The sequence below is a fragment of the Glycine soja genome, chromosome 20, assembly GCF_004193775.1.
Source record: "Glycine soja cultivar W05 chromosome 20, ASM419377v2, whole genome shotgun sequence".
Classification (NCBI taxonomy): domain Eukaryota; kingdom Viridiplantae; phylum Streptophyta; class Magnoliopsida; order Fabales; family Fabaceae; genus Glycine; species Glycine soja.
The window spans coordinates 505,546-519,191 of NC_041021.1; the positions used below are offsets into that span (position 1 = coordinate 505,546).

The following is a 13,646-nucleotide window of genomic DNA, read 5'->3' on the forward strand; positions in this document are numbered from 1 at the left end:
GAAATAGTCAAAACCACGTAACATCATAATTGAAACTGTGAACGCACGGCAGAGATGCATATACATTAGAAAACCAAAATAAAATATTATATTGAGAATAAATAATTAAGAGACAAAAGAAACAAATGGGGTTCAATGAAAATTATTGGATAGGTAACTCTATTGGGTAATTGTAGCAGAAACTTTGTTCATAATTTGATTTTGATTGGTTGTTGAGATGTGAGATGAAGATGAAGTAGCACCCTCTTCCGTGTAGAAACAATGAAGCGCCACATTGGCCATGAGGATTGGGTAAGATATTAAGATTCTCATGATATAACCTGGCCATACTGGATCTTCATTTGTATATAACTGACCATTTTTTATTGGTAAATGTGAATTGTTAATATGTTAATTTTTTATAGTAGAAACGACCTATTTGATTATCCTTCCCTCCCTCTTATTTTTATTCCAAATAATCTTATATATCTTATATAACCGGACCATATATATAAATGAAAAGAGTAAATTTGGTTTGTAAACTATTGTTCATGAACAGTCAAAATAAAAGGGTTTTGAAATGAGATGAGTATTATTCACTAAAAAAAATCCTACAAGTCCTTAAAATAATCATGACATTTTAAAAAGAATAAATAATATATATATATATATATATATATATATATATTAATAGTATAATACTAGCATTTATACTAATATTCAATTACAAAAAGTATCATATATAATAAATTTTATGAATTTTATAATAATTATATTAAAAATTATATCAATTATATTTTTTAATTGATTGATAGATCGAATAACCTTTTTTACACTAATAGTGCATAAAAAAAATAATTTTTTTGAAAAAAAACTCACATAAATATTTTAGTTTTAAGTATTTATGATAAGATTTAAAAGGCAATATTCCTCACACTCATACATATATAGGTATATATAATATATATAATCATTCATTTCCATTTTTCCCAATATACAATTTCCCCTGTCTTTGCTGAATGCAGAAGTAGCAGCTATGCCGAAGCACAGTGACTTGCAAATCCACATCAATGATGAGGAAATATTCCTTTTGGACAAGATATTCTAGGAATTCATTAGTGTTTTCTTTTCTTATTTATCCTCTAACATTGTTAGATTCAAAGAAAAAATGATGCAAAATCCAATGTCTCATCAGGTGAATCAATCTAATTTCATTTATTTTGCAGAAGTTCATATCAAAATACTGTGGAAGAATAAAGAAAATCTTGAGCAATGAAAAGAGAATGTGCCACAGCAAGACCTTGAGCATTGAAATCAATGATTTCCCTGGAGGGCCACAAGGGTTTGAGCTGGTTTCAAGATTCTGCTACAACAATGGCAAAATCCCTATCAATGTGTCCATTGTGCTTATCCTCCATTGCTGTGCCATTTATCTTGGAATGACTGAGGAGGTCTTCACCAACAATCTCTTGCAACAAATAGAAATCTTTCTTGAAGGAATCCACTACTGGACATGGAATGAAATACTTGTAAGTCTAAAAAATTGAGATATTTTCCACATTTTCTGATAGCTATGGTCTATTAGAGAAGATTATTGGTGCACTCTTAGCAAAAATGGATCAAAATTATGAGGCAACCCTCTTCAACTCGTCATCTTCATCATCCCCATCGTCTCCTGAGAGCAGTTCAGCCAAGAGATTTTCTTATTCATCACGAGTTACTCCCAAGACTGTAAAGTCAACTTTGCCTAACAAAGCAGGGTGGTTTGAGGATTTGGCTACTTTACCCCCAAAGATCATTGAGAAGATTCTCCAGACAATTGGAGCTTACAAAACAGATAACAACAACTTAATTATCACAAGATTTCTGCTTCATTATCTGAAAATAGTGACTCCAACAAGAGAGGTTAATTGCAACAACAGTGTTGAGTATGCTGGTCTAGCAGAAACAGCTGTTTATGGGGTCATATTTGTTGGTAACAAGAGTTTTTCTTGTAGAGGCCTTTTTTGGGTATTAAGGATTGTGTCAAGATTTGGGATGAGTAGAGATTGCAGAATTGAAATTGAGAAATTGATTGGTGGGGTGCTTGAGCAAGCAACTTTGGATGATCTACTATTCTCTGGGCATCATATGGGACTATATTATGATGTAACATTTGTGATAAGATTGATTAAACAATTTGTTGATATGAATGGCTCTGATGGGGTATGTGTACAAAAGTTGAAAAAAGTTGGTAGATTAGTAGACAAGTATTTGATAGAGATATCCCCTGATCAGAACCTCAAGGTCACTAAATTTCTTGCAGTTGCTGAATGTTTGCCAGATTGTGCTAGGGATTGCTTTGATGGGGTGTACAGAGCCATTGACATCTATCTTCAGGTGAATGTCACATACCCTTCTTTTCTTTTCCTTTTTATTTATAGGAATCGAAAACAAGTACAGGGCAACTCAGCAGACCCCCTTGGTCACATACCCTTTTTCTATTGCATCTGTTATGCATTATTAACTTTCTGAAGAACCATATGAATTGTGAAATTTCTAAAACTCAAACAAAAATAAAAGATAAGGGGAAGTACTCCGACCAGATGGGAAGTGACTTGGCCAAATGTTGGCATTACTATAAAGTTTCTTTTGTTCTTATTATCTGGAACTTTGACTAATTTTGGCATTATTATAGTATGTATATTTTTGTTCATCTTGCTATCCACACAACTTTTAAGTTCAAAACCAATTCTAGATAATGAAATTCCTTGTTCAGGACAGCTACAAAAATTATGGAAAGGGTATTGAATTTTTTTTTTATTATTTCTAAAATTGTCTCCAGAATTACACTGTTAGTGATGTTACATTGGCACTATATAGAAATTAAACTCTTCTTATTAAAGTGGTCTATGGAAATTTTATTTATTTTATTACCTAAATAATAATAATAATAATATAAAAATGTTGATTCTTTATTCCATGTTGATGATGTTAATAATTATAAAATGTCATCTTATGTTTTTGCAAATTTTCTCCCTATTTTTAGTTCTTCCAACTCTTAGATATGTTTTTGTTTTCAATGATAGATTTTTTTATTTTTTTAAGAGGACAAAAGCAAAATTTATTGATAAAATAGCATGATTGGAACACAAGGTGTGGCCCATCCAAGCTAGTACAATACAGGAAAAATCTCTTGACCTTAGCAGAAAAAGAAAAAGAGTGAATAGGCAATTTAGTCCTTGAGATTGTACCCGTTTTGCATATTAGTCCCTAACTTAATATTAAATTCAAAATAGTCTCTATCTTTGCATAAGTGTTGCAAAATAGTCCTTCCGTTAAGTTTTAAAGTAACGCCGTTAGTGAGGTCAATTTTAGTGTCACGTGGACTATCCACGTGGCACTAAAGGATAACGTGGCATGACACGTGGACGTGCTTGATGTCACGTCATTTGATGATAACAAAACAAGTAAATAGGTAATTTAGTCCCTGACTTTGTACCCCTGTTGCATATTAGTCCCTAACTTAATAAAAAATTCAAAATAGTCTCTATCTTTTGCATAAGTGTTGCAAAATAGTCCCTAACTTAAAAGATGCCAGAAATCATGCTTAAAGTGTCCATGCATTGCAAAGGTTGTGCCTAGCACGATTTCTGGCAGCACAGATTTCTCCTTGGATTCCTTGTCATCTTTTGATTCCTCTGGTTTTTTCTCTTCTTTCTTTTCTTCTTCATTTGCTTTTTTCTCATCCACTTTGTTTTCCTCTGGTTTTTTCTCTTCCTATTCAAAACACACAAAAAAAATCAGAACCCAGAATGATACATTGATGGTAATTGAAGTAAAAAAAAAAAGAGGAAAAGAGAATGGTTATGCAGACCTCGCCCATTGGTGTTGACAGCTACTGAGATAAGGTTGTTGCTGTGGATTTTTGGTTCTTTTTATTTGTGCAAGTGTGTGTGAGTTCTTTTTCGTATATATGTCTCAATTGGTTCAAAACCATCAAATTTGAAGAAGTCACTCATTCTATCATCATCAAATGACGTGACACTAAAATTGACCTTACTAACAACATTACTTTAAAATTTAACGGAAGGACTATTTTGCAATACTTATGTAAAAGATAGGGACTATTTTGAATTTTTCATTAAGTTAGGGATTAATATGCAACAGGGGTACAAAGTCAGGGACTAAATTGTCTATTTACTCATTTTGTTATCATCAAATGACGTGGAATCATGCATGTCCACGTGTCATGCCACGTCATCCTTTAGTGTCACGTGGCACTAAAATTGACCTCACTAACGGCGTTACTTTAAAATTTAACGGAAGGACTATTTTGCAACACTTATGCAAAGATAGGGACTATTTTGAATTTAATATTAAGTTAGGGATTAATATTCAAAATAGGTACAATCTCAGGGACTAAATTGCCTATTCACTCAAAAGAAAAATTACATCCAAAACATTGCTAACGTCCTTGATAGAATTTTACATAGCAAGGTTTTGTTACATTTCCATACTGCCAGGTTTTGACTTCCACGATCATATGAAATTCTCTCATTTTTAGAACAAATTATGAATTGCAGTCTCATCCGATGCTGGCATTTGAGGAGAGGTCAAGATTATGTAGATGTCTTAATTACAATAAACTAAGCTTTGAAGTGTGTAAGGATCTTGCAAAGAACCCGAGAATACCTCCAATGATTGCAATGCAGGCTCTTATTTCTCAACAAACCAACATTCCATCAAGTGACTTAATCATTGAGGAAAGTGAAATCATGAACCCTTCCCAAATCATTTTGCACTATGACAAGACAGATAGCTTCTTGGAAGAGAAACAAGATATGAGACAACCTTGAGAGAATGGAACGGAGAGTGAAGGAATTGGAGATATTGTGCAAGGAAATGAAGGTTCAGATGTCAAGGTTTCACTGGCCATAATGTCTTAATCTTTTATGCAAGCCTAGAATGTGTGCTTCTCATTAATAGTCTATTAATATCCAAAATACATTGATATTTCTTTGATTGTAAAAAGAGGTCATTCTCTTACCATGGGAACTTCCTTCATACACAAACATTGTGATACAAGTTTGGATCCTCATACACAATTTCACATTACAATATTCAGCGGTTAAAGTAATCTATGATCTATTGGAATTACCTCTGGCTGTACATAATTAATGTCACAGTTGTGACAAACTTGTACTTAAGCGTTATAAATATCACTCAATATTATCTGGTAGACACTTTTTATATACTCTGTTAGTTTAATTTTAACACACCCAACACCTTTTCCAAGGCTCAAGACCAACACTTATTTTACCCTCGTCGACACAAAAATTTAGTGGGCTTGAGGAACCTTTGAAGGCATGGTTTGATCAGCATGCATAGGCAAAATAAATTATAGTTATAAAAAATTATCCTTTAAATTTCTAATCAATTTCACATTTTTATCCTTTAAAGTATATTCCACTTTTCATAATTCAACATCCAACAGAGTGAGAGAGATGTAAAAGATAACCTCTCATTTCAAAAGTAAATTTCAAAAGTTTTCTGTAATGAAATGATGGCCCAGTAGTTTGATGAATCATGTCTGCAACACTGCAACACCAAGGACACTGAAAAGAAGTGTGCGACACTGCATACAAGTGGGTTAAAAAAGTATGATACAACAAAGCTACTGTAACATTGAAACTTGCTGCTTATGAAAAGTAAGGGAAAAATTGAATTTCAGAATTTAAATTCTGAAACTGTTAAAAAAATGACCTTTGAAAAAACATTTGTCAAAAAATTAGAAATTGTGCAATTAGGGAAAAAAATGTTTGAAAAAAGCAACGCCCAATTAGTTTTCCGAATTAAATTTGAGAGTGGGTTTTGTCCTGATATGATTGGACATTAAACATAGACATATCTCTCATCAGGGATTCAAATCTTGGTTTATCACTATGGGAAACTAATCCCTTCAGATAGACCCAACATCTCTTGATACAATAGTTCATTATCGACAAGATAAATATTTGAGTTACAAAAATAGCAATGATGCTAGGGACATAATCCCACCAGCAAAAACCAACTATACTAGTCCCGTGAGAGACTAACCAACCTATCTGCACAAGTGTTTCCATCATAAGGGTTAGATATGATGCTGTCTGGTGGAATCACTTTGTTTATTCACTACCACCAATCTTCTTTTTTTATTCCTAACTACTTTCCTTAATCACATTTCTCATCGAAGGGTTAAATTTATAGCATCAAAGAGAAAGAAAAAAAGAAGGACAATAAATAAGCATGTCAAAATCATATATTTAACATCCAACAAAATGGGTGTCAATTAATTTGTTGACCCTTTAATGCAGAAGCTGTTAGCTGTCAGGCAGTTCAACAAAATGCAAATGACTCAATTTGTTCCCCTCATGTACAACCAAGGATGTAAATAATGATTTCGCATACAAATTACAAAACAGCTAATAACCATGGCTAAATAGCACCATAGGTTTACATCAGTTCCTTTCCCATGATACAATTACCAATAATCCAAAACCAAATGAATGGTAAATAAGCTCAATCCATTGCCAATTGGTTTCCTATCTTTTTTCTTTTTCTGGCAATGGAAATGTTTAGTTTATTACAACAGGAGTGCAAATTTTCCTACAAACAAAATAAAATTATCGAGAGAAGATCAAACATGGATGAAAAACTCTGGAAAGACCTGAGATAGTGTGATATCAGTTATTCTGCAGCTCCTCAATTGCATGTAGCACCCAAAAAAATTTCAGCTAAGATTTCCATTCAAAAATGTCAACAACTCCAGACTTGTGCACTGAGTTGGCAATCTTGAATGGGGTCAATAATTTGCTGCCTTGAATTGGTAATAAATAAACTAATCAACTTTTATACTCGACTTTCTGTACTTCAGATCATAAATCTAACTGAAAAATATGTGCATTTTAAGAACCAAAATTGAACAAGAAAAAAAGGTCTAGTATAAGATGTAGAGCTCAAATGTGTATTGGATATTTTATTCATCTTTAATGAAACTAAATTACAGGAATCATCAAAAAAGAAGCTCTGGCTCTTGTAGCTAAACAGTGATCAGTAGGTCATCCTAACACTAAAACTGCAATTTGGTGCTTATTGTGTGGTTTCTTTAGATATGGTTTATAAATATTTTACTCATGTAGACAGACAGATCAAGTATATTGTCACATTAAGACAAGAAAAGATCAAAGCTTTTGCTTTACAAAATACAAATATTATGATGCAATCAAGTTTCCAACCAAAACAAACCCTTCTGAAAATTGAAATGTACACTAACAAGTAAAATTACTCTGTGATCGTGAGTAAAAAAAACAACACAGTATGTGATTCTTGATTAGAAACTTTACCCTTCATGATTTCTTTGCTTTCTTTATTTCCTTTTTTCAATATGTTCAAACTATGGCTATTTATGTGGCAACGTGTTTAACAAAACACATGGAAGGATGATTGTATAATTTCAATAAAGGAATACATGAAACAAGTTCAGTTATCCAATAGCTTACCTCAGATTTATTGGGGAATATACTACTTGCAAGTTCCTCATTCATGGAAACAGGAAAAGGGGGCATTTGGCTCATTATGCCAGGCATCGTTCTCATTCTGCACAAACTTAATGAGCAAACTTCAAAAGGCAATACACATCAAATTAAGCTCTAAACAAAATGGATTTGGATTATATTAATAATGAACTTATTTATAATATTCACATCACATACTCATTAAGAACGGTATTAATATTGCGCCTTGTCTGACAAAAGAGTTCAATGTTATCCTGAAACTGTTTATAAAAGAACATGATCATTATCACAGCTTGGAGGCCAAACAAACACTATTTTATATATGAATAATATGATGAGAACATGAATATGCACTGAAAGAACTTACATCATTAAATGTTTAGAGCACAGCTTGGAAATGAAGTATGAATTTATTTACCAACAAATTGTTAATCAAATCAGATTATCAATAACTATGAAACATTTAATGTTTTCCCCCAGTACCTTATCATATTGCTGTTGTAATGCAAGTTACAACTATTTTGTCCAAGGTTCAGATGGTTTGACCCCTTACACAAAGTGAATGTTGAATCACTCTTTCAGATCAGAATGCAGAATAAGGTTATCTAAATGGAAAAATGAGTCTAAAGACAGTAACTGATGCAATATGTGTGCACAATAATCAGAGGCAAACTATGAAATTCACAAAAAGCATCAGAGTATTTCCATTCATTAAGAAGTATTACAACATCATTTTAAAAGGCTTATAAATCATCTTTTGCAACAGTATTTAGGAATGTACAAACAAATACCAATAAAAATTAAAGTTGAGATATTCACCTTCAATGTAGATAAATTGGCAGAAATTTGACTAAATGCTTGAGCATTTTGCTCCAAAAGTTGCCTCATAGGACCAGAAATTCCTGACAGTAAAAAATGCAGGGGGGAAAAAGAAGGTAAATGACACAAAAAAAGGACACTAGTGTCATTGTCACAAAGAAAGACAATAAAATCTAGGAAGGGAGTGAGATTGAGTATATAAAGTGACAAGAGTTAGGGGAATAAGAAGAAAAATAGAATCGATAAGCAGAGTAATTCATCTAACTGTAACAGAATTTTAACTAGAATGATTTACACCCATTCCTACCCAAAAGATGTGGCTATAGTTACATTTACAGTTTTTATACTTAATATTGATGTATTTGTATTTCATAAACTTTTGTGGCTCAAATTTAAACAGCCTCAATGTGCAATTGAAATTACTTTAAAAGTTTTAATTGCAAAAAAAAGAAAAATATTACTGAATAGAGCTAAAAAAAATATGTAGTCTAGAAAAATAAATTAGTAGAAAGAAAGAAAACAAGAAAAAATGAAAGAAATCCCCCCAAAATGGGTTGCCATAGACAAAGATGCATAGGAAACCACTAGGTATGCAAAAAGATGAAAAAGTAGAAACATTTTATCAAAAAAACTGGCATTGTTTTCTATCCACAAATACCAAATGCTGACAAGTGACAAACGGAGCACAATACCACTGAATAGGAAAAAAAGTTCGACCAAATATTTAGTCGTTTTTATTTTAGAAACACATCATGATTTTTCAATAATTCCAATATATAATTATGGACTAAAGTAGAATTAATAACAATTAGGGAAAAATATTATATTCTAAGGAAAAAAAAAAGGATGCATACAAGTTAATATCTGGTAGTAGAACCAGATTTCATTAGGAGGGTTTATAGGGCAAGCACCTGTCAATCAAGGGATATAATTCTAAAATGCAAAACCCACAAGATAACTTCTTTCTTCTTCATCAAACATTTTGTTGGAGAAAAACCTGCTTTCTTCATAGTCAGAAACCTGCATAAGTGCATAGTTTCTTCCTCCTTAGTTGAAAAACATTAGGTTATTCTTACTCTCTCCTTACCACTTCAGAAAAGCTATATATGTCCAATCTAATCACACATACTTTAGGGGGAAATTACCATTCAAGTAGGTTCTCCTCCAACTTTTGATTTAATATACAATTTGGTCCATGAAAGCGACATGTTAAACTTTGGTCCCTAAAAGTGCATATCTATATAAACTGATCGCAAAAAGTGTCAATTTTCTACCAAGTTTACCCTCCAAAGTTGTCAACTTGTAAACAATTTCAGCCTCAAGACTTTGTATAGATAAAAACTCTCAAAGAACAAACTTCAAAGAGACACAAGTTGCCACTTTCAAGGACCAAATTGTATATTAACTACCAACTATGTTATCAGCACTTCTTCTATAATAGAATGTAGAGTATATGATGAGTCAAATAGCAGAGGAAGGCAATGTACCAATCCTCCTAAAAAATCGAACACAAAAGGGGAATAACACACTAGTAGAAAATGTGCAGATCAATTTGTATGCAATTTCTTGCATCCTAATATTTCAGTATCTTATGCCATCTTTTTCATGTTTTCAGTAATTCGGCAAGCTTGAAATGATAAAGTAAAAAAATATCACAAAATGCACCAAACATATTCCTCTGCAGAGATTTGTTTACTGCTTATAAAATATAAATAGATTCTCATACTGCCAGACAAACAATTTAAATTAAAGTTTTGAAACTTGTTAAGCATGTAAAAACAATTTCTAAGCTTCAAGCTAATAGCTTAAACTTTTGGGAAAGTATTCTTTGACATTGTATTCTATGACCAAGTACTTAAGAATTTGTTTCCTTCAACCCCCATTCTTCATAATTAAATTAAATTTTATCAAACAATAGAGTGGCTCATGCATTGTTGATGCTTCAAGCACAAAGGGATCTCACATGAAAGTGCATGTTAAACCTATAAAACCAGTTTTGGGCTTCCTCCTAATAGTTTATGCTTTTAGTTCATCCTTGACCAAACTGAATGGGAACTTCAAAATCAGAGATATTGGTGTTGCACTTGCAATGATGAGAACTTATGATATACTTACCATCTTGCCAGAGTATCCCTTGACTTTTGTTCATATGGTTTGATATAAGAGAATATGTGGTCATGCTTGGGGTTGGAGTTGACTGAAAATATTGCTTTGAAGATGACTTCACTAGCTTATCCTGAAGAAGCATGACTTTAGAATAACAGTTCATCAATCAACACTAAATCCTAAAGACATTAATTGATTCAATGTTATACAAACAGGAGTCCAGTCTATGGTTTGCAACATAATAACTTGAAAGTTATCACCAAGATCCGAGGAAGCATTTGCTGAGCATAATTTTTAGCCTTTTTTTTTAAAACTCTGTATGGCATTCCTATTGATATTTGCTTAGGATTCTATAGAGTCTTCTCCAATGGAGGTGCATGAATAGTTTTCTATGCTGTTTCTTTGAGTAAATATACCTTGTAACATTTTTTCCTCTTCCAATCAACTCTTCCTTTATCAAAATGGATGGAGAGAGAGAAAGAGACTCTACTTATTGCTATAAATCAATACTCAACTAAAATTACAAACAAGCAACCTCATAGAATTTTCTTTTCAATCAGTAAAAATTACCCAAGTATATATTCAAAATTATAAGTAAATTCGTAAATATAATTTAAAAATCTACTTAAAACATCAAGTAAATATTTCAGTGATAATTACTCAAGATTGACTAGATTATTCTTCAAGAAAGCTAAAATATAAGAAACATAATATAAATACATCAGCTTCCTAAATTTCACATACCTTCCTATTGTTAACCATCTTTACCATGGGTTCTTCTGGCTTCCTTCGCTTCCTCTGCAAAATGGTTTAAACTGTATTTTAAGTTCCTATATATAGATTTTAATATAATATTTACATAAGTACCCACATAAAGTATTGTTAAAAGAAAAAGAGCTTACAGTCATCCATGTACACCTCAAAGCAACATCACGAACAGTTTTATCATGCAATGTAGAAGCAATTTTGATATACTTCATGAAACTTGGCTCATCGTCATATCTAGCCATGATAGAGGAAGGAAAAAAGAAAGAAAACACGAGTTATGCAATACAAACTATAAAAAAAGAAAGACCATATGAGCACAAGCATGTAAATATACTGTGTCACAATAGCACAAACATTCTAATCTAAGCACTTCTAAACGAAGAGAAAAGCATAAGACTAACTAAATGTAAACAAGAGAAAAGAAAATGAAAAAAATGCAGTATTTGAAGCAGGAATTGAGAAATTAATTCTGGACATCATATCAGAAATTATATAAGGAAAGCATGCAGTTTCAGAAAACAAAATAGGTGGCTAGCAGACAATCTGTCTTATTTCTTAATAAGACTCTTAAATTTTGCTGATCTAAGATCTGAAATGTGAACAGTGACCCCACAATTCCCCTTGTTCACATGACAGATAAGCTATGACTTGCAGGATTGTCAACAGTTGACTTATTGTATTTGAAGCATTCTCTAAATTAAGGTTCAAAATAGAAACAAAATAGAGTACACATTGCAGGCATATAAAGTTGGTTCTTGAAAATAGAAAAGAAACTACTGTCACAGAAAATATGGGATATGATTGTGCTTGTGCCTTCAAAATAGAAACAAAATAAATATTATTAATGAAATAGAACATAGCTTCAGAGATAAAAAGTTGTGAAGATACAGAAAGAAAAGCAACGTGTTCATGCCCCTAAGCCTGTTATGGGATATGATTGTGCATCTGCCTTCTATTTGGTGTTCTACAATAGTCTAAGGAGAATGGCTCCTTCTGATAAGCACAGAGATGAGGCATTATAGCTGTATTCCTTGAGTTTTTTCACTTTCCTAGTTGTATCTAGTGTTTTCTTTCCTTTACAGTTTCTTGTCCTTCTTCTAGTTCTGTTTCTCCTTTCCCTCAAATAATTTTTCTTTTTCCTCAAAACCAGAAGTTCATTGAACATAATGCCATCTTTCTTAAACAAATTTGTAATGCAGTAAAAAAGATAAACAAGAATCATATACACTTTGACTATAAAATACTTTTACACGGACATCTTATAAGAATTTACCTTATTGTTACATCGTATTAATGGATAAGAATTAACCTTATTACGATATTATCACATCTTATTAATAAATAATGAATAGGTAAAATTATCAAATCTTATTAGATGTCTATGTAAAAATGTTTTACATTGACGGTGCACATAAATTAAACCCTAATAATCCCCCCAAGTGACATTTTTAACAAAACTAACAAACTAACATTTTCCGATTAAAAAAAAAGTATTAACAACAAACTACTTACTTTGCAAGGCCCTCCTCCAATTTGCACTGCTCATCAACAGACCACTCAGCAGCCAACCTTTCTTCATTCCTCAGTCCAGGGGCTGAATCAAGAGGCAGAGAAGAACCAGATGCATTGCCAGGTTGACTTGTGACAGGTTCATAGACATTGTTATTGACGCTTGAATTCCCAGAATACATCATCATCGTCATCCCAGAGGTGTTACTATTCAACCCAAAATAATTCCCCATTGGAACCATCTCAGGTAGGCTACTAACAGCACCATGCCAGTTCAAAGCAGAACCCATATCATCACAGTGAAAACCAGTGTTTGACCCTGCAGCCATCACTACTTCTTTTCCCTAATGATTTGTTTCTAGAAGCATTTTTTTCCATCAAACAAAGCATGCACCAATTCACTGGCCATTATTATCCAATGCCAAAACCATCCAAATTTCTTGGAGGAAAAGAAAACCCAGAGAGAATCAGATCCCCAACCACACAGCCAAAAAAAATAAAACTTTGCTCAGCTCAACTACAAGACACGCAAACCAACCCACCAAGCATTACTGATAAAAATTTAAACTTTGGCTAAGAAACGGTGAGGGCAAGGTGCAAGACAAGTCCTGAAGCCTCAACAAACAAAACCCAAATCAGTGTGTACGTGGGGAGAGAGAAGGAAACTTTATTGGTACAACAAAAGTTAGCAACTTTTGGTGCACACTTGGTGGTGGTGGTACCTTTTCTCAGAGGAAATGTGTGTAGACACTGTTGAAGTTGTTGTGGCTGCAGTGGTGGCAGTGCCACTACCAAACCAAGTTGGCATTTGCTATGTTACAACAGATTCTGACTTTCTCTCTCTAGGAAGGAGAGAGAGAGAAGAGTTTGAGCTCCAACCAACAAGGAAGCAGAGAAAGAAGGCATGAAACAAAAGTGGGTGTTTTATAT

General features: G+C 32.8%; 2 protein-coding genes across 4 annotated transcripts; one reads left to right on the plus strand and one right to left on the minus strand.

Moving 5' to 3' along the window:
• Positions 1 to 982: 982 nt before the first annotated feature.
• LOC114402732 (BTB/POZ domain-containing protein At3g19850-like) lies at positions 983 to 5,010 on the plus strand. 2 transcript variants are annotated; one of them, XM_028365393.1, is made up of 3 exons: positions 983 to 2,184; positions 2,285 to 2,358; positions 4,545 to 5,010. In XM_028365393.1, the coding sequence occupies exons 1-3, from the start codon at positions 1,594 to 1,596 to the stop codon at positions 4,609 to 4,611; spliced, it is 732 nt and encodes a 243-aa protein (XP_028221194.1). In that variant the 5' UTR covers positions 983 to 1,593; the 3' UTR covers positions 4,612 to 5,010. The 2 variants fall into 2 exon arrangements, with proteins under 2 accessions (XP_028221194.1, XP_028221193.1); XM_028365392.1 differs by having other exon boundaries at positions 983 to 2,358.
• Positions 5,011 to 6,279: 1,269 nt separating this feature from the next.
• LOC114403597 lies at positions 6,280 to 13,646 on the minus strand. Of its 2 annotated transcripts, none has more exons than XM_028366636.1 (8): positions 12,720 to 13,646; positions 11,342 to 11,441; positions 11,184 to 11,237; positions 10,449 to 10,569; positions 8,334 to 8,416; positions 7,713 to 7,774; positions 7,500 to 7,605; positions 6,280 to 6,817 (listed from the first exon to the last, which is right to left on the minus strand). In XM_028366636.1, exons 1-8 carry the CDS (start codon positions 13,043 to 13,045, stop codon positions 6,803 to 6,805), a joined length of 867 nt encoding a protein of 288 aa, XP_028222437.1. In that variant the 5' UTR covers positions 13,046 to 13,646; the 3' UTR covers positions 6,280 to 6,802. The 2 variants fall into 2 exon arrangements, with proteins under 2 accessions (XP_028222437.1, XP_028222438.1); XM_028366637.1 differs by having other exon boundaries at positions 7,500 to 7,596; positions 12,720 to 13,644.